Genomic DNA, 24,968 nt, shown 5'->3' with positions numbered 1-24,968 from the left:
ACGTTCAAAGAAGGGGATCTTGCTTCCGAGCTGAGCTTGAATATTATGAACAGTACAGCTGTGTCACAAGCGTCGCCTAGTGCAAGATCATCGCGACAGTCTACAGAAAGAACGTCATCATGACAGGCATCATTCATACAATGCACATTCGATCAAACTCCCACTCAAATTTCACAGCCCTTGACCGAGAGGAATATTGCCTTCCTCAGGCAAGATAGAACTGCCTATCTCTCCAAGCCAACTATCATCCAAGAACAGCTGATCTGAGCCCGTGATGGTCGCAAAAGAGTCCAGCTCTTGCGGCAAGGAGGCAAAGAACCCATCGAAGGAGGGCGGTGTTAAATTCTCGGGGAGATCGGCCAAAGAGCCAGGCCCTGGAGTCGGCATTGAGTGCGAGGTGAGACTATCAGGCTGCCAAAGCTGTGCCCATCGCTGGAACTGACTATATCCTGAGTGTGCATCGTGCCTCCATTGTTCCTTGCGATCCCCCTGCCGCTGCAGCCGCTGACGAGCCAGTTCTAATGCTTCGATAGCGGCCACATCCGATCGGGCGGATTCAACACCCACGCACATTTGTCGAATAAGGATCATACCTTGAGACAGGCTGTTCAGGACTCGGTCTGTCTGTTGGTTTAGGCTATGCGCTATCAATGCAAGGAGTGCCGCGCGGCAGGAGCTGAATTCTGTATATGAGACGCGGGCAATCCCGACCGAGTCATGCAGAAGCTGGCAGAGATCGATGATTCGGATCGCAGCGTCGAGGCAGTCGCCAGAAAGCGTGTTAATGGGACTCTCACTGCTAGAACCTGATGGCAACGGGTGACTTGGCTTTGGTGCGAAGATGAATGGACGGCCCATGTATATTATCACGGTATCATAGCTCAGCTCCAGGTGAACATTGCAGCGGAACAGAGGTCCAGTTGGGGTCAGATCTCGGCAGTGGACTTCGGCCGGAAGGGTTGACCACCACTTGCTGAGATTAGACCGGATCACCATCAGCTCTTGAAGGTGGCCCTTTTGCTGAAAGCGTGGACAGCCCCGTAGGCGCATAATGGTTTGGGATACCTTGCTCAACTGGCCCGTTAAGAAAATGTTTGCGTTCACGTTCTCTAGGTTTGAAGCTCTTCCGGTCGGGAGGGGTAAGGCTTGGTCGGTCGGAAACTGCGCATCGACTTCGAGACGAGAGACAGATACTGGTCGTCCATGTAGGATGCTGATGCGACTGCGGTCAAGTCAGTTAGAGACCATGAGCCTTTTTAGTGGCAGGGAGCACCTTTCGAGTGAGTAGGCGGACCACCACAGACGATTCCGCCACTCGAGAGTATCAGGGTCAAGCGAGAGATGGGAGCTATCCCTATGCATGCCATTCTGAATCGCCATCTTAGTAGCAAGTCCATAATACGTGTAAGCCAGGCCAGATGTGTCGATCGGCACCGTGTAGCTACCCAGTAGCAAGAAGGCCTGCACCGTCTCAACCGATGCCACGGTGATCAGGTCAGGAATCAGTCGACAAGAGAATCGATATAGCTCTAACCCAGCACGATCGTCTGGAATCTTCTGGGAAAGGTGAGGGCTCATCGGTGTCGGCTTTGTCTGCATGTAGGCAAATTGGGTTCCTATGGCAAATGTCATGAGAAGGGTACATATCCATCCGGCGTCGTGTATAGTTGGCGCATGCTCGTGGGAATAGTAATAGTCCATCTTCTGTCTCAGCGTTCTCTCGTCGAAGTAGAAGTAATTGGTTTGGGCAAATTGAAGGAATGTCTCGATGAGGAACTCTCCGATATCCCTTGGTGGGAAGTAAACCATAGCAGAAGAGACCACTGATGTAGGTGATTGTAGCTCAGTCGCACGATGTACTCCGCGCACTTGATCTATTCCCTGAATAATAGTCAGCCCAACCTCCAGAACGCTGGTCAGATCAGATTACATGGGTTTGTTCCGTCCCGCTGCCCAAACTTCGCAACCTACGTAGAAGCGTTTGCGAAAAGTTCCAATGAGATAGCTCCCCATAATAGTCTGCAAGTTGTCAGTATTGTTCAAAACGTTAGTGTATTGAAGCTTACGCATGGCGCTGCTCGATAGCGGCTCAAGAGAATAAATCTCTGGCTCTGGTTCTGTCGTCCCAGAAATTATCTGAATGTTGTGGTCCGGACTTCGCTTTTCAAGCCCATCGGCAATACCTCGCAAACTCGCCGTGTCAGTCGCCACATCGCCGATGAAATGTTTGATTATCTTGATCATAACAGCTTCCCTGTCTTGTGTCGTAGAAGATGCAGACCTAGTACATATTAGTCCCATAGAGTATGAATCTTAAATCAAGTCCAACCTGGTAACATTGTCGTTGGTGTCTCTGCCCAGCCGCTGCGTTGCGGCCGTTTCAAATCGACATGAGCGATTGTACTGACGGCAGCGCGCGCACGGCACGCCTCCCCCGCCTAGAAATGAATCAGTAGCTGCAAGCGAGGCTGGAGAGAGTGCTGGACATTTTTCTTTGTGATACCGACAAGGGACACATCTGTCGGCGATCAGCGGACGGGTTAGCTTGCTCTATGCTGCAAAGAGCGGCAGCTTACGCTTGAGCTGCTCTTTTCCGCGCAGATTCCGGCACCCGCGGTCGTTTTTGACGGCCCGTTCGCCGCGGGACCTCCATTCCAGCCACAAAAGCTCAAGAAAGAGACTGTTGAGTTGTTGAAGCCAGCTTGAAGAATAGAAACAAGAATAATTTTGGGTAGATGTTGAGGTGCGGCGCATTCCGCTTCCATCAGCGGAAGGGACGGCGGCGCGTTGTTTGCTTTGTATGCAGTCCATGCCTTAGGCAACAAGGCTGTTGTCATAGCTGTTTGCTTTTTTTCAATGGAAGGACATCATTCAGTGTGAGACTGACTGATCTTCAACCTTTAGGCGAAGGAATATTTTGAGTCATAGCTTGGACAGCTTGAGCTCGAATCATCTCGTTGGTCCTTACAGCTTGGAGCATTTTAGGTACCATACATAGTCGCCTAATGGAAATAAGGATTCCTTGACCTTCCAGGCTCTGTCCTACAATTAATTGTGTTATTACAACTAATTACGTATTCTACATTGGAGATGGGAAACAAAGAAAATCACATCATATTTCAATTCTTGCTAGTTCAAGATCTCATATTACCTGGGTAAGAAACCACTTGGATTCCATTCCTTCGACATCAATTGAGGTTGTGAGCACTCGAACACTAGCAGGAATGGCATAGCCATTCTACTAACCAATAGTCAAGAACATCGAGTTTCGATCAAAGTCTAGGAGACAATTAAAGGGGGTCACATCCAGCAGACAAAACAACACGTCGACTAGGTCGCCGTGAACTCGATGCTTGTTTGACCAATTGTCTTCCCCTGGCTGGTGGCCTCAAATTTCAACAGCCCGTCCATCGCGCCAAAGGTAACCCTGATATTGTATTGCAAGTCGTAGATTTTCTGCCCGTTCTTCTTCTTGCATTCAAATCGAGACAGATTTACTTGAGTGAAGTCGACTACAATACTTCCAACCTTATAAATTCCTGCCAGCGTTATATGGTCAGAACCAGACACATTGCACCAGGGAAAGGAAACGCACCGTTCATCTTCTTTCGCTCGGGAGCTAGCATCTCATCACAGGCGTAGAAGTCGGTAGTCTTCTTCAGAGAGTCACCATGAGAGTGAGTCTCCCGCACGTATGTGGTTTGTTTGTAATTCTCCGCATATTTCTCGCCCTGATAGGTCAATCAGGGGCACACGAGTTACAACCACATCTGTCACATCAATCCTCACCTTGGCAATCATCCACTTCATAATACCTTGGACCCGCTTTTTCCCATCGAAATCATCAATCCAGGCGTCGCTTTCGTCATCATAACCCTTGCGGAAAAGGAGGGACCATGAAAAGCCGTAGTGCCGACGGCATAGTCTGGTCGTTGATCGTATACCTTCGAGACCGCGAAGGGCGGCACCTTGAACTATAGCGGCTTGCCTGAGTATAGTTACATTCGTGATGAGGTTAGCAATGCTCGGAGTTCCGGGTTATATGGTCATTGCTCACGGATTATCGGGGACCGTGACGGCGATCTTGCCCGTAGTCTCGAATGTCGACACGAGCGCTCTTCGAAGGTATTCTGACTCGCCGAACCCACCGACAAGAATGATTCTCTGGCAGGGAGGTAAGCTCAAGAACCAGAACACAAGGTAGTAAACGAAGAGGACTAGCATACATTGATCATCTCTCGACCGCCAAAGTTGCGCGCATCAGTGATCTGCCGCTGCACCAGACTGATGATCTGGTTGACCACAGGGTCAAAAATAGTGCGCAAGTCATCACTATGCCAGTCTGAGCACTTCCGCTTCACATCCGACAGGGCCCACTTTTACCTTGTTATCTTGACCAGACGTTCATCGGCATCGAAGTGTTTGCTACTTTTCGCCTTCGGTAAGGTCATGTTCAGGGGTAATTCAAGTATGTCGAGAAAGCAGGAGTCCCCGAAATCCTTTTTGATAACCTCGAACCTATTCGTGAAATGGCTTCCGGGGCCTTTGGCAGATACTGGCAAGTTGTCGAATGCTTTGCCAAATCTGTGGGACATTAGCTTGTAGAAGTTACGATCAATTGCCGTGGAACCGCATTTTCCTCCTGCATAGGTGCTTAGCGACGGCCGCATAAGGAAAGTATCAGCAAGAGATTCATACCAATGCCTGTCAGTAGTTCTTCGAACTTGAGTGTTGGGTTAACCTGCTTGACAACGTAGGTAGTAATATCCTAGAATGAAAGCCAGCATCGTCAATGGAAACGTGTCCAGACAAATGAAGAAAAGAACAAGAGCAAGCTTACCACTGTCCCGCCGCCACAGTCACAGACAAGGACTCCGTCTCCCACCTATAAGCGTGAGCAAAAGCACATTCCACAGAGAAAAGAGGGACTACAAACTTTGACCGAGCCTCCAATACTTTCATCGGTGTATTTCTTAAGCGCCGTGATTGCGGCCGCTTCAGGCTCGCTGATGAAGTACAACCGATCGTGGGGTCTGTCCGGGCTTGACCAAAACCCTGCTCTATGCGCGGCTGTCCGGGTGGCATCCTTGGCTTGGTCGGACCAGATCGCAGGCACAGTAAACCAGAATTCAAGTGGAGTGATGTCCAGATCTTGTTGGGTGATGTGGCGGGCGAGGGTAAATTTGATATGTTGATAGATATGAGTTAGGTAGTCGGCCGCAACATCGACCGCTGCCTTTCCGGCTGGGAGACGCAAGATGCCGGCACCTGAAGCTTCTTCCAGAGCAGTGTCATCGTACGCGGTTAACGCGGTATTCTTGTCCAGTAGAAGCTTTGTCCAAGAGTATGCCACCATTCCAGGCGGGACCTGATAACCCCACAGGTCTCTGGAAGCCTTCGCATTTTCGGTCGCGTATGCAATCCGGGATGGGGTTTTGGATACTGTATCGATGTTGCGCGCATTGCCTGGCCAGGTTTTGATGACTGTGATATTATCTAGCGATGAGCCCCGCGAACTTACATAGCTCGCTCCTGTGAACGTGGTGCCATAATCAATGCCCACAATAATCTTGCGGTGGGATGTGTCAGCGCCCAGCAGTGTCGAGTCCACCGAGTCTGCCATCTTTGGTGATTAGAAGTATCAGAAGATAGAAGACCGGGAACGGTGGATTGAAGCAATTCGAAGAGGGCTGTTGTAGATAGGGAAGACGAAACTGATACTTTTCACCAGTTGTGATCTCTGGTCAGCGGCTGAGGCTCGGGTGAGATACTGAGTAAAGGCAAAGAGGTACAAGAAGAATGAGGGGCAAGTAAGAAGATGGAAGAAAAGATACTCTTTGTTAGGCTGATCCTGGAACGTGAGTTAATGGTGACAGCCTTTAAAGCCAACAGTGAAGGGTGATGGGGTAACACATCTCACCCTCGTGGGTGTTTCCATCACTTTCTCCTCCTCATCTCATGAAACGCGGACTTCCACATTTCTATCTAGAAACTTGGTGTCAGCTAATGCTACCTTGAGTAAGGCTACGCCACCCGACTTCAACCTCACAACTACCTCGTCAGCACAAGCATCCCCGACCAAGATCATCACCGCTCGCTGTCACCAAACATTCAACTACTGCACGCGGAAATATGACCAAGATATACCAAAGCGACAAGATAGAGGCTGTACACTAAGGGACACGATGAACGCCAACTCACTCAGTCCACCAAGGATGGTGGGGAGTTTGCTCCGCGGACTGAGAAAGGTTTGCTGAACCTTATTGCCTCCATACATTCTTAAGACTCAACTCTCACATCTGTGTAGTATCTCCCAGGTGATGAATTTGATGGAGGCATATGTATCAAGAATGAAACCACACAGCTGCAACCCGAAAAGACACCCGATCGGAACACAGATGATGCCCTCATGAAAAGTCAGTCTGACAACGGGAGCCCCAGTGATCACGACCATTTTAGAGAAACCGAGTATTATGGACACATAGACGATCTCGATGACAAGGTCAACAAACTGCTCAGAGAGAAGGAGTCGCTGATTCGGCAAGCCGAGATCCGTGAGCGGGAGATCATTGATGAGTTCGGTAGGCGCGCAAATTACCACAAACAGCGTGTGAGCAGGCTTCGAGACCAAGTCAGGGATCAGAAGATAACGATCAGGGAGCTTGGTAAACAGGCTCGTGCGCACAAAGAGAAGATTGCGAAACTCCAGGCTATGGTGATTGCCAGGCACGAGTCGGCTCTCGAATCCCTAAATGCAGGAAAAGGCCCGGCACCGATGGATGACCATGACGTTGAAAGTGCTCTGATAAGACTGCAAGAGAGCATCCGCTCCTGGGCCAGAAAGTATACAGTGTCACATGTGGCAAGGCTGGAACACGTATCAGAAGCAGAACTAGATTTGGTTGTCATGGACCTAGGTGCCTACTGCAGCGAGCTCACATGGTCTTCCTTGGTCAGCAAGTTGCCCATCTCAGTTGACAAGATTCCAGCAATTCTCGTGCAAGCTGCATTAGCCTACGTCGTATTTGAATGGATATTCGGGGACCCGTTCTTTCTCTTCAGGCAAATAGAACATGTTAATTCTAATTCCCTGTGTGGCGGTTTGACCAAGATTTATGATCAAATGAAACTAGGTAAGCATGTTGTTTGCTGCTTGACTGAATTACTAAACCTAACGGAGCATAGTCGACGAGGTGGAAAGCCATGCTTGGCGCTCGCAGATGTTGCGAATGCTCTGCTTAGCTTCGGTTCAAGGCGCGCAGTCATTCCTACACGGCCAAGTTGAGAGTTTCAGCAGTGAACTCGCACAGTTCTTCTTAGACAGTTCTGCTAGTGCTCTACTAGAACGGCCTGGGAGTCCTCTTGCGCTTGACCATCGGGAGAAGGAACTTGAGAATGTGCTTTCAGGAGCAGCTAATCTGGCTCTATCTCTCTGGACCCAGCGTACAAACATGGTCTGCTACAGCCTCTACCAGTTACAGAACTTCTGGAATGGAGATCCTGTTGCTGAAGCGCATCGTCTTCATCATCTGGATGACGACGATAAACGCCTGGATGGCACTAATATCGTGCTATTTGTGCAGCCTGCTGTAGTAGCCTTTGGGTCTGTGCATGGCGAGCACTATGATCAATCAAAAATATGGGCTGCAGCAACTGTACTGGTTGTTGGTAAGATTGCAGACACCGAGCCGGAGAAGTTTATCGAGATCAGCAGCTCTATCAAAGCAGAAGAACCCAATCAGCCGACGGAGAGTCTCCCCAAGGCAGAGAAACCCATGAAGCTAGAAGAACGTATCACGGTGGGAAGTTCTATCAGGGTGGAAGTTCCTGTCAAGGTGGAGAGTTCTGGCAGTGTGAAAAGGTGTCCTAAGATGGAAGATGAAGATGCGGATGATCTAATGGTTCTTGACGTTGATTAGTACAATCACATTTCCTTTGTGATCTTTCTTCGAATGGCCATTTCATCTGCCAAACCTATGTATGTACTTTGTTTACAAGATCGTGAATCAGAACCTTCTTTCAAACCCTTCAGGCTTCCTGGTGATGGGTTATGGCATAGTATACCTTCGTAGCGCTGTGCCATTTTGGTAGACACCAGTCCAGTAGTTTCAGCAGGAATGACTCTCAAGGTTAGCTGGACACAGGCAATAGAACTCATTTTGTACTTTAGCATCAAGATAATTGGGTCCACTACGATGAATCTCTCTGCATCCATCCATGCAGTCTTATGCATCCTGCTTAGAATCACTCACCCCTCTCTTCCAAACATTATCCATGGTGTCAGCATTGTACCTCCTGACAACCATCTCCATCAACAGCCAAATCAGCAAAAGTTGACACCACCACATGGCCTGCAGCTCGAGATAACTTCAAGCTCTAATGGTGACTTTTATCCTAGGATACATCCTTTAGGCCGCCACCAGCTCTGTAGCATCGATATTGTCCACCCAACTAACAGTTAATCCTCCAGTCTTCTCATAAGGGCATCAGTTATCAAGGCTACGGAGAGGAGCATATCGGTCGTTTGTTTTCAATCTGCATTTACCAGAAGGTATTTCATCTAGAAGTGATGTTCCTAATGTTAATGCCACTTTTCGAAGCAAAGCACGGTCAATGCAGATATACCCTGAGCCGACGGTTTGGCCGCCTTAATGGATAGATTTCCGAGCTTTCCCAATAGCAAACTGCCCTGACTTTGTCAAAGATACTCCTATTTGAGGTTTACCTAAGCATCTGAGCGAGAAAAGTTTGCTATTCAACCCAAATATCTAATAGAAGCCTTGTTCTTTAAGACAAAGACGAACCACTTCACCAACTCCCCGCCACGTCTGAACCAGCAGCCTAAATCTGAATGTCTTCGTGAGACATACTTCCATGCCTTGAAACTCACAGTTCCGTCATAGACAGCTTCGGCGAGGTGGTCATGCCTAAAGTAATTAAATCGATGTCATATCGATTGTCTCAGGGATGGGGTGTCGACTTCGAGTCACAATCCGAACATGACGGCAGTTCGAACTCGGAGCTGAAGCTTTCCTCGTTGAATCTGTCGTACAGGTCTGCAGGTAGCATATCCTTTGCGCTCCCCTCCCACATTTCCAACTTATCGCTATCTGAGTCGTACTTGAGCACAGCCCGTCCTCCGTAGTGCTTGACCACGCTAATGATTCTTGCAAATAGGGACACGAGCTTTTCGAGGTCATTCTGGTGAGCCGCTTCCCAATTCTTGATCTCCGCCTCCATATCTTCAACCGGGGGCTTCTCAAAGAGTCCTTCCTTGTGGTAGGCGCGCACAAGGTTCGGGGTCTGGGACACCCAGAGCTGGGGGATGACCTCATGGACATCAATGGGCATACGAATGGTTGCGAGTTTTGACTTCAAGCGTTGACTGAATGGGCACAACCCGGCCTTCTCTCTCAATCAGTAATTTCGGGCCGGCTGAAGAAGCAGCCTGGAACAATTGCAGATCAGGCTTACCGTAATAGAGGGACTCAAAGGAACGGGAGACCTCATCAACGTCCACGTCTCCGGCTCCCATCAACCCCTCAGAAGCCAGGAAATCGACATAGCCGTCCGTTTCGTAACGAACCAACAGCTTCAAGCCCCCAAATAGATATGAGATGATCCTGTGATGTCCGGTACTCCCCGTCACCTGCTCTGTCGTGAATGCCTTCTCAAATTCGTGTCCGAACCCCTTAAATTCACTCCGTCCGATGTTATCAAAGGTCTTTGTCTCCGAGCGACAGAAGATCACAGCTTGTGTGTTTGTGGCCAATTCGACGAGGATGGTGAACGGTTCGAGGCCATTGCGTGAGGTCGTCGGATTGACGAACGTCAAAAGCTTGCGGATGTTGTTCCGATCCGTCACGAGGTCGACCGAGTGGATATCGAATGAAGGGTTCTCAAGGTAACGGGCGCGAAAGAGAGGCTCGAGTGGACTGTCGGGGTGGCGTGCAGCATTCTGAGCTATGTAAACCAATCCGCTGTCTTTGTCGACCTTGGTCGGAGTATCGGGAGGAGACCAAAGGGCGGGACTACCGGGAACTGCAATGGTCGGTGACGATGCTTTGATCCAGTTGTAGGAGGTGCTTGACATCCGTGATGCATGCCTTTCCTGGATAGGTGTTTCTGAGATCCGCACGGGATATCTCTGCCACCTTGACAGGAGCCATTGAAGCTGAAGCGGACTGGTTGGAATGGACAGAAGTGTGCAGGAAAGAGAATTTGTTCGGACAATTAATTCGATACACAACGCGTATATCACGTATCCAGGAATATTTGAAATAGCAACAATCCAACAGAGATGAAAGGAAAGGTGATATGCGACGGTTGCGAGACACAAGGTCAGGAAACTAACAGGTTTTTGTTGGCTTACCACAGGTTTGGGCTTTTCAGGAGACCCGATATTGTGAATGTAATAGATTTATGGCTCATCTGGTCCACAAATTGCTTTTTCCTGGGAACTGTTGCTTGCTATAGTGTGGGATGTTATGCGAATTTGATCCAGACTTGTGTATACACACAATTCACTTCTTCATGGAATATACCTTTTTTTTTTTTTTTGATGAGCCTACATTCACTTCTAAATCTGTCATTCCAGGCTGGACTCTGGCATCTCTGTCCACTGTTTACTGGTTTTTTATTCTTGTCTTCGATTTGAAGTTCTTTTGCAAGTGCAAGTTTGGTACTTTTGCATCAGTATACGGATGGTTGTTGAAATTGAAATGTCATCTCTTAAATCCGAAGGTCAAGGTGCTTAGCTATATTTAGCCTAACCTTACTTACACACAATGGACGCTTCGAATACATCTGGCCTCTACACCTAAGAAGCCACATGTCATGTTGCTTCAGGACGGCAGGTTCCACCATCACCGAGATATATTTCTCAACAGGTATGTTGCATGTTCAAAACAGGAGGATTGTTTTCAACTGTACCATGTTTTATATACGCTCACTACACACTAATATGTCTTTCTTGTGAGCTTAACTCGACTTCCAAGACATAACTTTTAGCCAGACATTTGCTACGACGGTCAAGTAAGAGTTTATCGAACGCATTGGCAAAACGGCAGGGCAGCCACGTGACCCGTCACAACCACCGCTTGCACAACAAAAGTTGCTCGCTTACACAGACTTGGTAGTCTCATCAGCATGAGCATCGAACCAAGAAGAAATAGTCCATCAGGTTCTTCTTTTTTGCCCGCGGAGTTCGACGCGCCTGCTGCTCGATCACATCAGTGGGCTTGGATGCAGGCTTAGTGTCATGCAAGGCTTAGCACCACGCTAACCCAAGACGGCAAGGGAACCCTGTCCAAAGGAGCTATCGGAGATCCGGAGCCCCCAATGTGGAACCAATGCTGCCGTGACGTAGCCCTCCACCGGCGGTGTAGATCACGATCCTACAATCTAGTCGACCACGAGGAACTTGCAGACAAATCTCACTGACCACATGGTCGCCCACGAGGTCGATGCAGAAAGACAGGGATGCACTGAAATAAGGGTAGTACTCGACTGGGATCAGGTTCGGTAGCACGGCAAATCCCAGAATAATGACAACCATTTGCCATGAACCTATTCCGACCGCATTTACGTCTTCCTGGATTCTCGATTGACTCAAGGAACCGATCGCCTACTGTGCTACATCACAGAGCAAACATTGCTAGGCAGAGAAAATAAGCGAAATGCTATTAGGCCAAGCATCTTGGAAGTGGAGCTGGACGCCTACACACCCAAAGCTACAGCGAATGTCTTTGGTAGAAATCTTCCACTGCCTCGTATTCCATGAATCCTGCCGGCGCCCGCCCCCAAATCCTCCGGAGAAGATTCCTTCGAGCTTCTTTTCTGGAAGTCCGTGAACCTATTCGAGCACTCCGGATAGCTTCAGCACGCTTTGAGGAATGCAATGGTCTTGGTAGCTGAGGCTGGAGTGGTGAAGTCGGTGGACTGATGATTGAGATTCCATGAAGGCCTCCATATAAAGGTGCTAGAGGACGGCCAGACAACCACAAGAACAGACAGAACAATCCAAACAATCCTTCCCTCTAAGTCCTCAAAAGGGGTCTGCCTTGTTGCTCATTGCCATACCACAACACAACAAGCGCAAACATGTTCGCATCGATACCCAGCCTGCGCATCTGCCTTGTGGCACTAAGCTTGTTCTTCATCTGGTCTCCCCTGGCCGCAGCCGTACCCCACGGCCCTGCCCCCAGCAAAGACGATGCAGCCCACCTCGACAAGCGCTACACCAGTCCCACGGTGATCTGGCCCGCCAACCTCACCCGCACCCCGATGAACGTCTTCCTCCAGATCCTCAACACCCAGCCCAACCCTGATCCGGACCTCATCAAGGAGTGCGTCACCCTGGACGCCACCTACGTGTCGCTCACTATGGACAACCCGGACCTGCATAAGATCATGCCGTGGGCGGGGACGCGCTACCGGGTGGGCTACCAGGCCTTCCTGGACACCTTCACACGTGTCGGCCTCTGGTGGACCCGCGGCCCGTTCTCGATCGACGCCATCTTCAGCGACGGCGGGGGCAATGTCACCGCCTGGGGCCAGTTCGAGATCACCTCCAACATCATGCAGAAGACCATCACCGCCCCCTGGTCGGCTCGGGCCGAGATCAACGACGACATGAAGATCACCTACTTCCAGTACATGGAGGATACCTTCGGCACGGCGAGCACCTTCTGGGCCGATGGACAGAAGGAGTATCGGGCGGATCCCTATGGGGGTAGTGTATGGCTGTGAGGTGTTGTAGCTGGACTGGTTTCACATGAAGATCAAGGTGGTGGAGTGGGGATATTGAATGTGCTACTGCAAATAGATTGAATTGTTGGGGATGACTATGTTGGGTAATGGTGATAGAAGCGGAGGACAAGATCGATTGGGATAGCTAGGGATAGTCGAATACACCTATTGGCATTAGCCGGACTTCCTGTGCGTCCATCCTAATCTAGAAACATGAGTGGATTGCAGTGGGTACTTGATCCTCCGGAAGTTCATAACGCGTACTCCGAATAACAAATGACTAGAATAGGTGTAGGAGAGGTGCAGTGGTGAGATGATCGGGGCTTCGGGATTAAAGCGGTTAACTCCTTTGGGACACAAATGCCACTCCGAAACTCCTTTCGGTGACGCGCAGGATGGCCGAATCGGGTAAGCGCAACGCAGTGGTGCTGACTAAGGAGACGATAAGAGCTCATGCCACTCCGATAAGAAAGTACAAATAACGATAACAAGACCCCTCTTTGCTGGATGCTACTCTACCTCTTCCTACCTCAATTCTTCCTTCTTCATTCATCAATCTTGTTGAGATCCCTTCCTGACACATCATGACTCGCGTACTTCTCACCGGTATGTTCAGCTGTACCCCCGGGCCAATGATCCGAGACTAATTGACCAACAGGTGGAAGCGGCTTCATCGCTGCCCATGTCCTGGAAACCCTCCTAGCCCGCGGCCACTCCGTCGTCACCACCGTTCGATCGCAGACCAAGGCCGATGCCATCCAGAAAGCCCACCCAGAAGTCACCCAGGATCGCTTGTCGTTCGCTATTGTTGAAGATATTGCCCAGCCGAATGGTACAGTACATCTGTCCCTGCCAAAATAATGTCTCTGCATGGCTAACCAGCCAATCAGCTTTTGACCGCGCGGTGGTTTCGGATCCTCCTTTCGAAGCTGTCATCCACACGGCCAGCCCGTATCACTTCCACGCTAAGGACGCAAAGGAGTTGTTGTTGCCAGCCGTCACTGGCACCACAGGGATCTTGCAGTCGGTACAGAAGTATGCCCCGCTAGTGAAGCGTGTCGTTGTGACTTCTTCCTTTGCTGCCATCAACGATGTCTTTGCCTCTGCCGCTGGCAAGGTTTACTCAGAGGTAGGCTACCTGCTTTGTGAATGTCGGTTGAGGCGCATACTAAATCCGCGATCATTTCTGCAGGCGGACTGGAGTCCCATCACCGAAGCCCAGGCCAACGACAGCCCCGCCAACGCTTACCGAGCCAGCAAGACGTTTGCTGTAAGCCCGACCTACAAGTCCTCTGCGCAATAAATCTCCGAGTTCCACAATGACTGACATGAATCCCTCACATCAACAGGAACGAGCCGCCTGGGACTTTGTCGAGCGCGAGAAGCCCAACTTCACCCTCTCCGTGATGAACCCCCCACTTGTCCTCGGCCCGATCACCCACCACCTCACCTCCCTCGACGCCATCAACACCTCCAACCAGCGCATCCGGGACCTGCTCTCCGGCGCGGCCAAGAACCGCTGCCCGCCCACGGGCAACTACCTGTTCGTGGACGTCCGCGACCTCGCCCTGGCGCACGTCCTTGCCGTCGAGAAGGAGGCCGCCGGCGGCAAGCGCTTCTTCACCGTGTCGAGCCACTTCTCCAACGCGGAGATCGTCGCCATCATCGCCGAGGAGTTCCCCCAGTACAAGGACCGGCTGCCCACGGGCGACGCGCTGAAGCCCGGCCAATACCCGGCGGACGGGGTGTACGGGTTCGACAACACGCGGGCGCGCGAAATTCTGGGCGTGCAGTTCCGGCCGCTGCGCGAGAGTATTGTGGATGCTGTGAAGAGTTTGTTGCCGCTTGGGGCGGATAAGTATCAGGGTGAGGCGGGGCCGGAGCGGTAGGTGGGCCATTACGCGGTGGGAGTTTGCTGAATGGTTTGTTTTGTTCGGATAATGATTTCTGGCATGATATTTTTGCATATCAGTTGATAGGCAAGCTAATTAGACGGTGTGAGAATGTAAAGTAGTTTTTAAGATGTTGATGTGCATTGAATAAGTTGGCTCTAAGTCACAGAATAGGAGATAGGCGTCATGCGACCACAGGTACTGTCCAGACATGCTTCTACAACACCTAAGACGAAGTCGCCCGGCAGAGCCGACCGTCTGACTCCTGCACCCAATTGTCACTGCCCACTGCCGTCCAGGCATAGAAGGAGTCCTGGGGATCATATTGCTTTTTAATGGCCAGCAGGCGGTTGTAGTTGGGCCCGTAGAAGGCTTCCTTCCAGTTCGGCTGTTGCGGGTCGGCCTGGAGATTCCAGTGGGTTAGTGGGAAGCTGTCATAAGTCTCAAGGGGAGAACCCTGGAATCGTACCTCATTCATATAACAGCCGGGATCAGACGTCAGGGCCTCCAGCGTCGGCACCCACTTCTGGGTCATCTGGTCGGCGAGCTGCTTCATTTTGCCGAGATTGGCGTGCTCAGGCCAGGACCTATTCCACATTCTTTTTTAGTTCATGTTCTCGAATCCGTGCTGCGGAAATACCAGGCAAAGGCTGATCACTTACGTCGACAAGATGACGTCCATCGCCGCCGTCCGCCACGAGGGCAGGACGGAGTTGTTGGTAGGTCCCGTCACCGCGGACGAGACATTCAGCGCGATACTGACGAAGACGGCGCCGTCCTGGGTGATGCTCCGCACGGCGGCCGTGAGATTGGCGTTCGCCTTCTCAATGACCTCCAGCGGGATCAGCTTGCCGCCGTACTGGCCGTTCTCAACCAGCTGGGTGGGGTTGGGCTCGATCAAGGTGTTGTAGTGGTCCACGTACGAGGGGGAGTGGGTGAGGTTCATCGCGTAGGTGATGTTCAGCGTGTCCAGCCTGGCCGTGAGCGGGCTCAGCAGGTCGAGCGCGCGCTGCAGCGTGGCGTTGGGGAGGGTCAGCGGGGTGAGCAGGAAGGAGGCGTTCATCACGCGCGCGATGGCCATCCCCCCCGCCGCCGTGATGCGGGGCACCAGCGAGTGGTAGAACTCCACCGCTTGGTAGAAGGGGTCGACATCGCTCGGGTCGGCCGCGAACTCCAGCACCACTCCCACCGTCGGGAAGTCCGGGAACACCTTGACCGTCATCGAGGTGACCACCCCGTATGTCCCGCCCCCGCCCCCGCTGAGCGCCCAGTATAGGTCTGGGTTCTCCGTCGGCGAGGCCCGAAGCTGCCGTCCCTGCCCGTCCACCACCTCCCACTCCAGTGTCTGGTCGGCTGCCAGCCCGTACCGGCTGCTTAGAGCCGAGTGGCCCCCTCCCTGGGTGTAGCCTCCGGCGGGCCCTACGGTGGCGCATTCGCCCCCGACGACTACCAGGTTCGACTTGTGTAAGGCCGCGTAGACTTCCTCCCCTTGTACTCCGGCGCCGATCGTGACGGCGGGTCCCGTGTAGTGGGGAGAGGAATAGTCGTGCACGGTGATGTTTTTGAGGTGATGTGTCCAGATTGAGAGGCCACCTGCGCCCGTGGATTTTCCCATGTAGCTAGTCGGTGTTAGTTAATTGACTGGGCATGATGCGTTCGTTGGCTTGGGGAAGGGGGGTGGGGGGGAGGAGGAGGAGGAGGACATACTCATGTCCCGTGTTGCGGATGACAAGCCGAATATTCTTCTCGGCGGCATAGGCGATGGTCTGCGCAATCTCTGCGGCTGAAGAGACGTTCACAGCATAGGACACCATGTTCCCCAGACGACACGTGCCGGTAGATGCTGCGAAGGGGTCGCAGCTCTCGTTGGCCACGGCAGCAGCCATGATGGATGAAGATGATGCATCGCTGGCGATGCGTCTGTCAGCTAGCTTGGTCAAAAGGGAGGAAGAACGGGTAGACTTACTGTAACGCGGGCTGCGTCCACTCGTTACGCAGGTACTGACACTCAGTGGCATTGTAGTTGGGGTCAAAACAAGGCGCAGCCAGGGGAACGGTCTTGATCAGTCGCCCGCCAACGGTCGAGTTAAATTGAGACCATTCACTCGTGGTGGGCCAGCAGGGGTCGCTGGGCATGCATCGACACTGAGAAGATGTAGTATTGCTTTGCACGGCTGCGGCCGTGCCGAGCAAGACAGAGAGTACGAGCTTCTTGAGCATCATCTTGCTGTCTTCGTTTGAATGAATGATTGTGGGTGTATTTGACCAGGAAGATAAGAGGTATATATACACAATGAAGACGGCAGAATCCTGTTCCGAGTCTCCATCTCAGAACCAAGAAATTGAAGCTGAACACGCGTGCCTTCCAGAAGGAGATGCTGTGAGCCAAGCAGCCTCGCGCATGCAAGCGAAATCCTTCGAATTTGCCCTAAAGGGAAGTGGATAACTTCGGGGACTCGGAGTCAGCATCCTCTGGGGCGAATACGGAATAGTAGACTTTTGGACACGAGGTGGCTGCCTTGCTGCGAGTGTTGGTTGTCTATAGCTTGGAAGGTTTGTAGAATATAGTAGAAGCTGGTTCTTGGAAAGAATAAGGCTGTGCAGAATCATGCCGTATGTTAGGGGGGGTAGATCTTCTGTGTTGCATGGGTGTAGATTGCACAGTCTAACCACGTGGAATCTTGCTGGGATTCATCCACATGGCAAGCACATGGTCTCCCCATTTCCGCACATCTCATGCATCTTCCAATCTGAATCCCTGACCTACTACGCATGCACTATGGTCCCAGTCGCAAATCTGAAGTAGATCTCATCGCTCGATGGACAGCTATCCACTCATCAGTGCCGTTATTTAAGGAAATCAGAACTACTATCTGCATCTTGTTTGCTGCATATCTTGACTGTGTGCTCAGGTTGATCTCATTCAGATTCTTTATGCGAAATATCCGTTTACGCTACACTGACGATTACTCCCCAAACCAGAGAAATCAAACATTATGTTCAGATTCATTCATAAAATCGCAATCTCACACGCTCAAAAATCTAAAACTGGGTGCCCACGTGAATCCCACCATCAGCCAATACATTAGTGCCCGTGACAAAGCTCGCCAACGGACTCGCCAAAAACACCGCCACATTTGCGATCTCCTGCGGGCCTCCCAGTCGCTTCAGGGGAATTTTCAACCGCTGCTCCTCCACCCACTCCGGCATGATCTTCGAATACAGCTCCCAGGGCCCACCCTCGCAGAGCACGGGCCCCGGCGAGATGGCGTTGACTCGGATGCCCTTGGGGCCTAGGTAGTGTGACAGCTCCTGCACATGCTGCAGCTGGGCGGCTTTGCAGGGGCCGTAGGCCGCAGGCGGACTGCGGTAGAACTCCCGGCCCATGAACGAGCTCTGCACGATGATGGAGGCCTGTGGGGATTTCTCGAGGTAGGGCTCCGCCGCTTTCACCAGCTCCACGAAACCCATCACGTCGATCGCGAAGCTGCTTTCCCAGTGCTCAGTCTCGCCTTCCATATGCATGGGTGATGCTGTGGGTGATGGAATTAGCACAGAATATGATGGGGGGGGGGTTGTCATTTGGACGATGAGGAAAGAAAGGCAAACCGTTGGCAATAACGACATCGATACGTCCCACCCGTTCGGCGGAGCTGTTCACCCAGTTGACGATTGCTTCCTTGGAGGCAACATCGAAGGCGGTTCCCACTGCGCGGGCAGAGTTGCTCTCCGGGAGGGTTTGGTGGACGTCGTTGAACTCGGTGTTGGTGACGGTGCGGGCGCAGTAGGAGACATTCGCGCCTTCTTGGAGGAATTGACGCACCATGGCTTGGCCCATGCCTCGGGTACCTCCCGTAATGAGGACATGGGCGCCTTGAAGACCGGTTTCAAGAGGCATTGTGACAAAGAACAAGCTGTGGTGTGAGAGCGAAAGTAGAGAAATGGGAGAGGATAGTAATTAGTGGGGTTGTAGGAGAGGGGCAAGAGGCTGGATATATACTAGACTTTACGGAGTCCTACTAGTATCGTCACGGGAGTCAGCCTGCGAACTAAGGATTTAGTCTGAATAGTAAAGGTGCTAGGAGCATGCACAATGAAGGTCTAGGCTCCACTCAAGGTTATTTACTTCGGAGACCGGAGCCTCTTTACTGGAATGTCTAGAGAAGGGATTCTTCGCACCAGGAGGTACGGAGGGAGTAAATAAGCTGTTTTCTCCTTAGGGACGGCCGAATCGGGCCAAGTGGGCCCTCACTCAAGCTTTGCTGACTAACCACCGCCAGCCTGCCCACTAATCCCAATCGGGCCATCCTTCCGTAACTCCTTTAGGAAGTCCATCATGGAGTCTTCCCGCTTCCCAATCCAGTATTCATTCTATGTCGTCAACTGAGCTGGTTGCAACACGTCCTCTACAATCATCCAGAGATATAAGGTCATCGGCACGCTTTCTCATCATGGCGGCTCTGGTACTTCTGTCCCAGCCAAGCTTTCTTGGAACCCTCTTGGTGCATTGGACGGCGAGATTTCAATATCCACAGCACCAATGGAGAAGTATCAAGCAACAGATACCTTGCAGCAGGACTCCAGCGGGAGTGGCGTGATGACGCCTGTCAACGCAGAGTCTCTGCCGGACAAGGAGCAGATTGCTCTGCACGATGACCCCTTGTCGGATTCATCCAACAGTGTGGCCGTTGAACCCATTGCCCTGAGCGTGAAGCGGTTCCTTTCCCTGCGCCATGCTGACGGGAACTCACCTCAGTCGGCTAGAATCGTGATGGAGAATGTAACAGTTGAAGGTAGCGGTACAGGGGTAAGCGACAGGCCATTCTTCAATATTCCTTCGGTGGAAGCACTGACACAGTTTCACGGCAGGCTCTTCCGGCCCCAAGCGTCCTCACAGCGGCAAAAGGTGGCTTCGGCCTGTTGGAGCCCATCCAAAGTCGCCTGCATCGTCCGTCATCACGACCCATTCTTCGTGATTTCTCCGCTGCAATCCAGCCGGGCGAGATGGTCTTGGTGATTGGAAAGCCGGGTAGTGGTTGTACCACGTTCCTGAAGACCCTGGCTGGCATGTGGAATGAGTACAAGGGCGTCCAGGGAACCTTGACCTTCGGAGGCCAGCCGATGGAAGATGTCATTGATAAGGATCCGCAGGATGTTGTGTTCTGTGGTAAGTCTTCATTCGTCCTTTGGTCTGTGATGGTCGGGAAACCCATCCAACTAACGAGACGTAGGCGAGTCGGATGACCACTTCCCGACGCTGACCGTCTTCGAAACGCTGCGTTTTGCAATGAGGGCGCGCTGTGGCCCTAAACCCTCCTCGTCAGACATTGACGAGAGAGTCAAGCAGTTGGCGCAATTGATTGGACTCGGTCATGTTCTCAACACAAAGGTTGGAGACGCTTATATCAGAGGTGTCAGTGGAGGTGAGAGGCGCCGTGTCTCATTGGCTGAGGCGCTCGCTACCTGTGCAAGGTCAGTGTTCATTTCCTCATACTAGAGAAGAGAAGCTCTAACCATGTATCTGTCATATAGACTAATTTGCCTGGACAACCCGACCAACGGTTTGGACTCCTCGACAGCGCTGGAGTTCATAGAGATGATGCGGGAATGGACCTACCAGAGTCAGTGCGTGACGGCCATGAGCGTGTACCAAGGCAGTGATGCTATTGTTCCATACTTCGACAAGGTTGTTGTGATCAATGCTGGACGCCAGATCTTCTATGGCTCTATTCAAGACGCCAAGTCGTACTTCCTGAGTCTGGGCTTCGAGTGCTCATCTGCTACCACCACCACCGACTTTTTGAACTCCATGTCCGCCAGTCCAGAGGTCCGCCGTGTGCACGAAGCTCATCAGAACCAGGTCCCTCGCACACCCGACGAGTTTCAGCAAGAGTTTCGACGCAGTGTTCACTTTGAGGAGCTCAAGTCGGCCGTCCAGGCTGCAAAGTCTCTTCCCGCCGTGGCCCGTCCTGCCAAATCCGCTCAGTACGCTTTACCACTTTACCAGCAGATTGCGTACTGTACCACGCGCCAGGTTCGCATCATTCAGCACAACTATAGCTCCTTAGTTGTGGAAGCCCTGTGTATCGTTGTCCAAAGCTTGATTCTGGGAACACTGTTTCGAAACCAGCAACGGAGCACGGGATCCTTCTTCATCTTTGCGTCCGCCCTCTTCTACTCCGTTCTCGTTCCCGCACTGCAGGCCATGGCGGAGTTCCGCAGTACATTCGCCCAACGGCCGCTGATCCTGAAGCACAAGCGATACCGGCTGTATCGGCCCATGGCTTACGGCTTTGGATTGATCATGACGGATATTGTTTGGAAGATCTTCGTCATATTCTGGAATATTCCCTTGTACTTTTTGACTGGTTTTCAAATGAACGCCGGCAAGTTCTTTACCTGGTTCATCGTGGTATACATCGAGCACCTGGCCTTGTCCATGTTCTTTCGGTCTGTGGCTGTGTATTCTTCCAACATGTACCGCGCTGTTCTTCCGGTCGGTATCTTCTTCAATATGTACGTCCTGTACACAGGTCTGTATGTGCCGCCACCGCAGATGCAGGTATGGCTCGGTTGGCTGAGATATTTGAATGTGAGTTCGCCCACCAAGACAATAAAAGTCGCACGCTAACCCGAACGAACAGCCCCTGCATTATGGTTTTGAATCGGTAATGATCAACGAGTTTGGCAACCTGAGCTACGAGTGTAGCACCGCAGATCTCGTTCCGTCGGGGCCTGGTTATACCAGCATTGCCAACCAGGTATGCGCAGTAGTGGGATCTGAGCCAGGTCAACGAATGCTGTCAGGAATGGCATATATCAAGGCACAATACGGGTTCGAGAAAAGCAACCTGTGGCGCAATCTCGGAATCAATGCGGCGTTCTTCATTGCCTTTGGTCTGGCCTCAGCGTAGGTCTCCCATTTCTGTTATCGGTTTCGTCCACCCCGTATCTGCCGAAGCATACTAACGATAGCATCATAGCATTGGTATGGAACGTCTTAAGCAACCGGCTGGCCGTTTGGCGACCGTGTTCTATCGCGGCATGGGGTCCAAGAAGTCGTCTGCTCCTCAACCTGGAGCGAAGATGAGTGATCAAGAAAGCGGAGATCTGGATCTGGATGTTCCACCAGAGGCGGGCAGAGGAAACACTCGTGAGCGAAGCGCAACACTAGAGTATCAACCTCGCAGCCTGACCTGGACTGGACTAAACCTTGATGTGAAAACCAAGGACGGCCAGAAACGCCTGCTTGACAATCTGAACGGATCCGTCTATAGTGGTCAGCTGAAAGCATTGATGGGTGTATCAGGGGCGGGCAAGACTACCCTGCTGAACGCGCTGGCGGGCCGATCAAAAGTAGGAGTCCTCACCGGAACACTGGCGCTGAACGGACAACTGCTTCCCAAGTCTTTCAACCGCCACATGGGTTATGTACAGCAGCAGGACATTCACCTGCCTACGCAAAGTGTACGAGAAGCATTGCAAATGACTGCCCGCCTTCGCCGATCCCAAGAAGTCTCCCTTGATGAGAAGGACGCCTACGTCGAAGAGGTGATTCGGTCGCTAGACATGGAATCAATTGCGGATGCCCTGGTCGGAACGCCGGGAGCCGGTCTCAACCTGGAACAGCGCAAGAGGGTCAGTATTGGTGTGGAAATGGCTGCGAAACCTGACATTCTATTCTTGGACGAGCCCACTTCCGGCCTTGATGGGCAGTCAGCTTACTCCATTGTCCGCCTCCTGCGACGACTCGCGGACTCTGGCCAGGCAATCATCTGCACCATTCACCAGCCCGCCGCGGAATTGATCTCAACATTTGACGAGCTCTATCTTTTGGCACGTGGTGGACGGGTCGTGTACGATGGGCCGTTGGGTGTCGAGTGCCAGCAGGCTCTCGCTTACTTTGCGGAACATGCTCGCCCGTGCCGTGAGCGAGAGAATCCCGCCGAATACTTCCTTGAGGTGATCGGCGCCGGCACACGACGGGATGTTCAGACCGATTGGGCAGAGATATGGAAGCGAAGCCATGGCCAGCCTTCCAGCACCCAGATTGCACCTGCCTCCCCGAAGAGTGATTCCTCGATGTCCTTGCACGCCGCACCCTTCCATTACCAGATGGTTGTCTTGCTCAAGCGAACGTGGCTTTACTACTGGCGGGCGCCAGATTACGCACAGGCTAAATTGTGGTTGAATGCGGGTAATGCCTTGCTGAACGGAATGACCTACCTCAACTCGCCACTGACCCAACGAGGCGCTTACAACCGCGTCTTCTCCTCGTTCATGTCCTTGATTGTCGGCCCCCCCTTGGGTCTTCAGGTGCAGCCGCGGTTCGTCACATTGCGGAACATCTTTGAGCACCGTGAACGTGAGAGTCTGACTTATCATTGGATGGCGTTCAGCCTTTCAGCCATCCTGGTGGAACTGCCGTATGCTTTCTGCACCTCCCTCGTGTACTGGCTGCTGTGGTATTTCCCGGTGGGATACTTCCGCGACTCCAACCATGCCGGGTACAGCTTCTTAATGTACCAGCTTTTCTCCGTGTTTGCGACCAGTCTGGCTCAACTGTGCGCCTCGCTGATGCCCACGGTGGAAGCTGCGCTTTCGGCGAACGGGTTTTTCTTCATGTTCTGTAACACCTTCGCGGGCACCCTGTCACCGGCACCAGTCACACCCGCTGGATGGCGTTGGTACTACAAGGTGTCTCCACTGTTTTACATGAACGAAGGCGTGGTGGTGGATGTTCTGCACGATCTGCCCCTCCACTGCGCAAAGTCGGAGATGTCCGTGTTCCAGCCACCGACGGGCCAGAGCTGCTATCAATATGCTGCAGCCTTCTTGCGAGATGCCACGGGCTTCCTCGTCAACCCGAACAGCACGGTCAACTGCGAATACTGTCCGTACAAAAACGGCCAAGCTTACGTGAGTTCCACCTGCCCCCGCCCTGCATGAAGCAAGCTACCCACATGGGGTGGAGTCGGAATCGGACAGGAAGTGATTGGCTGACGAACAAATTCTTCTTTTAGTACACGCAATATGACTACAGCTATAGCCACCGGGGCCGGAATGTGGGTGTTTTCATCGGCTTTATTGCCTTCAATTTCACCATGGTTTTAGTGATCACCTATCTGACGCGTGTGCGTCGGCGCCGTTGAGAGGGGGAAAGTAATATGTGGCTTGGAGTATGCATTGCCGATTTCTTGGTCTTTTTTTTTTCTCAATTCCTTTTGAATTTCCTAATCTTATGCTCTCCTAATTGTCATCTGATGGTTCATTGTGAGGCAGGGATCGGAGGAGAATCATCAGGGATTGTTTGTTTGCTTGCTGCTTGGCATTAGTCATTGTAGACCAGCTTGTGCTTGTATGTATCGGTACAAAGATCTACCGGCCCGCTCCGGCAGTTCCAGCCCAAAAATCAAGAGTCCTATTAGATGACAGCTCGTTTCCAGACCCTTTCGAAATGTCATGTAGCCTGTATCCCAAAGAATAGCTTAAAGTAACCTTCACTTTCGGGGGAGCGGAAGATCGGGAGGGGGGGAGAGGGGTGGCTCTGGGGAGGGGAAAACAATTCCTCAGGGAGAGGAAGGATCGAGATCTGTTCAAGATCCTACGCCAGGTAAGTCGCACTCGCACTCTTTTTCCTCCCCGGGCGACGCTGCCAAGTCATCCTCTGCTTCCCGTGCTAACGCTCTTCATCTCTAGCCTGGGAATACCTCGCTTGCTCCTGCATGACACCCGGTATGAACGGAGTAATGGTTCCGTATCAGCGACAAAACCCGATAATAAAAAACACAGGGTGGATATCCCCAAGTGAGGTGGTCCCCTCCTTCCTATCCAAGTCAAGCCACGCGAGATTCTTCCCCTCCTGTCTCCAGAAGATGGAGAATATATACTAGTGGATGTGGGTATGAAAGTGCCGGGTAGGAGTCCCCATCCCTTGCACAACTGGCTGTGTCAAGCTAGTGTTTTTGGATTGTGGTCTAACGTGTTAGGGTAGATGATCTGCTCCGTCCGGAACTTCCTCACCAACCGTATCCGAACCCCCCTCAGCCAGCAGACGAAACCAAATCTCACCCACCATCACGGTCTCTATCGCTGCCTGGAGATTGGCCTAAGCGAATGGAAGGAAGACCCCAGGACTTCGACTTCATCTATGGACCACATCTATCGCACCACTCATCAGTCTGGAAGTCGTGAGGGTGCAATATATCTTCTGCAGATATACCGCTCCCCCTCTTCTCTTCTGCGGCTCGACTATCTTTCCAATCCACCACGAAGATAACAGAAGTGGAAAGACAACAAAGAAACAAAAAAGAAAAAAAAAAAAAA

General features: G+C 51.9%; 9 protein-coding genes across 9 annotated transcripts; 4 read left to right on the top strand and 5 right to left on the bottom strand.

Moving 5' to 3' along the window:
• Window positions 1–171: 171 nt before the first annotated feature.
• BO86DRAFT_303408 (Zn(II)2Cys6 transcription factor) lies at window positions 172–2,653 on the bottom strand (the record flags this gene model as incomplete). The annotated part of the gene is made up of 7 exons (XM_025667574.1): window positions 172–1,213; window positions 1,274–1,881; window positions 1,931–2,019; window positions 2,067–2,281; window positions 2,330–2,438; window positions 2,487–2,518; window positions 2,577–2,653. 7 exons carry the CDS (start codon window positions 2,651–2,653, stop codon window positions 172–174), a joined length of 2,172 nt encoding a protein of 723 aa, XP_025531907.1.
• Window positions 2,654–3,330: 677 nt separating this feature from the next.
• BO86DRAFT_415523 (Hsp70 family protein) lies at window positions 3,331–5,623 on the bottom strand (the record flags this gene model as incomplete). The annotated part of the gene is made up of 10 exons (XM_025674910.1): window positions 3,331–3,539; window positions 3,596–3,731; window positions 3,790–3,988; window positions 4,058–4,164; window positions 4,227–4,332; window positions 4,384–4,642; window positions 4,699–4,768; window positions 4,841–4,885; window positions 4,937–5,484; window positions 5,518–5,623. The coding sequence occupies 10 exons, from the start codon at window positions 5,621–5,623 to the stop codon at window positions 3,331–3,333; spliced, it is 1,785 nt and encodes a 594-aa protein (XP_025531906.1).
• A 786-nt stretch (window positions 5,624–6,409) lies between these two features.
• On the top strand, window positions 6,410–7,919 carry BO86DRAFT_395457 (uncharacterized protein; the record flags this gene model as incomplete). Its single annotated transcript, XM_025673322.1, has 2 exons — window positions 6,410–7,133; window positions 7,186–7,919. The coding sequence occupies 2 exons, from the start codon at window positions 6,410–6,412 to the stop codon at window positions 7,917–7,919; spliced, it is 1,458 nt and encodes a 485-aa protein (XP_025531905.1).
• A 1,042-nt stretch (window positions 7,920–8,961) lies between these two features.
• BO86DRAFT_395456 (uncharacterized protein) lies at window positions 8,962–10,093 on the bottom strand (the record flags this gene model as incomplete). The annotated part of the gene is made up of 2 exons (XM_025673321.1): window positions 8,962–9,410; window positions 9,475–10,093. 2 exons carry the CDS (start codon window positions 10,091–10,093, stop codon window positions 8,962–8,964), a joined length of 1,068 nt encoding a protein of 355 aa, XP_025531904.1.
• Window positions 10,094–11,765: 1,672 nt separating this feature from the next.
• Window positions 11,766–13,046, top strand: BO86DRAFT_385598 (uncharacterized protein). Its single transcript, XM_025671143.1, has one exon. The coding sequence runs from the start codon at window positions 12,103–12,105 to the stop codon at window positions 12,748–12,750; it is 648 nt and encodes a 215-aa protein (XP_025531903.1). The 5' UTR covers window positions 11,766–12,102; the 3' UTR covers window positions 12,751–13,046.
• Window positions 13,047–13,289: 243 nt separating this feature from the next.
• Window positions 13,290–14,640, top strand: BO86DRAFT_385597 (SDR family oxidoreductase; the record flags this gene model as incomplete). Its single annotated transcript, XM_025671142.1, has 5 exons — window positions 13,290–13,356; window positions 13,409–13,582; window positions 13,641–13,879; window positions 13,943–14,020; window positions 14,100–14,640. Exons 1-5 carry the CDS (start codon window positions 13,335–13,337, stop codon window positions 14,637–14,639), a joined length of 1,053 nt encoding a protein of 350 aa, XP_025531902.1. The 5' UTR covers window positions 13,290–13,334.
• Window positions 14,641–14,868: 228 nt separating this feature from the next.
• Window positions 14,869–16,865, bottom strand: BO86DRAFT_434541 (FAD-dependent oxidoreductase; the record flags this gene model as incomplete). The annotated part of the gene is made up of 5 exons (XM_025675905.1): window positions 14,869–15,045; window positions 15,112–15,229; window positions 15,305–16,261; window positions 16,350–16,550; window positions 16,609–16,865. The coding sequence occupies 5 exons, from the start codon at window positions 16,863–16,865 to the stop codon at window positions 14,869–14,871; spliced, it is 1,710 nt and encodes a 569-aa protein (XP_025531901.1).
• An 819-nt stretch (window positions 16,866–17,684) lies between these two features.
• On the bottom strand, window positions 17,685–18,576 carry BO86DRAFT_353518 (SDR family NAD(P)-dependent oxidoreductase; the record flags this gene model as incomplete). The annotated part of the gene is made up of 2 exons (XM_025669529.1): window positions 18,252–18,576; window positions 17,685–18,175 (listed from the first exon to the last, which is right to left on the bottom strand). The coding sequence occupies exons 1-2, from the start codon at window positions 18,538–18,540 to the stop codon at window positions 17,685–17,687; spliced, it is 780 nt and encodes a 259-aa protein (XP_025531900.1). The 5' UTR covers window positions 18,541–18,576.
• Window positions 18,577–19,290: 714 nt separating this feature from the next.
• On the top strand, window positions 19,291–23,902 carry BO86DRAFT_330080 (ABC transporter). The gene is made up of 7 exons (XM_025668706.1): window positions 19,291–19,449; window positions 19,512–19,809; window positions 19,874–20,114; window positions 20,175–21,234; window positions 21,287–21,552; window positions 21,626–23,561; window positions 23,666–23,902. The coding sequence occupies exons 1-7, from the start codon at window positions 19,414–19,416 to the stop codon at window positions 23,792–23,794; spliced, it is 3,966 nt and encodes a 1,321-aa protein (XP_025531899.1). The 5' UTR covers window positions 19,291–19,413; the 3' UTR covers window positions 23,795–23,902.
• The last annotated feature ends 1,066 nt before the right edge of the window (window positions 23,903–24,968 follow it).

The sequence above is a fragment of the Aspergillus japonicus genome, assembly GCF_003184785.1.
Source record: "Aspergillus japonicus CBS 114.51 unplaced genomic scaffold BO86scaffold_4, whole genome shotgun sequence".
Lineage (NCBI taxonomy): Eukaryota > Fungi > Ascomycota > Eurotiomycetes > Eurotiales > Aspergillaceae > Aspergillus > Aspergillus japonicus.
The sequence above is the reverse complement of the archived record's forward strand: the minus strand, read 5'-3'. Positions and strand labels throughout refer to the sequence as shown.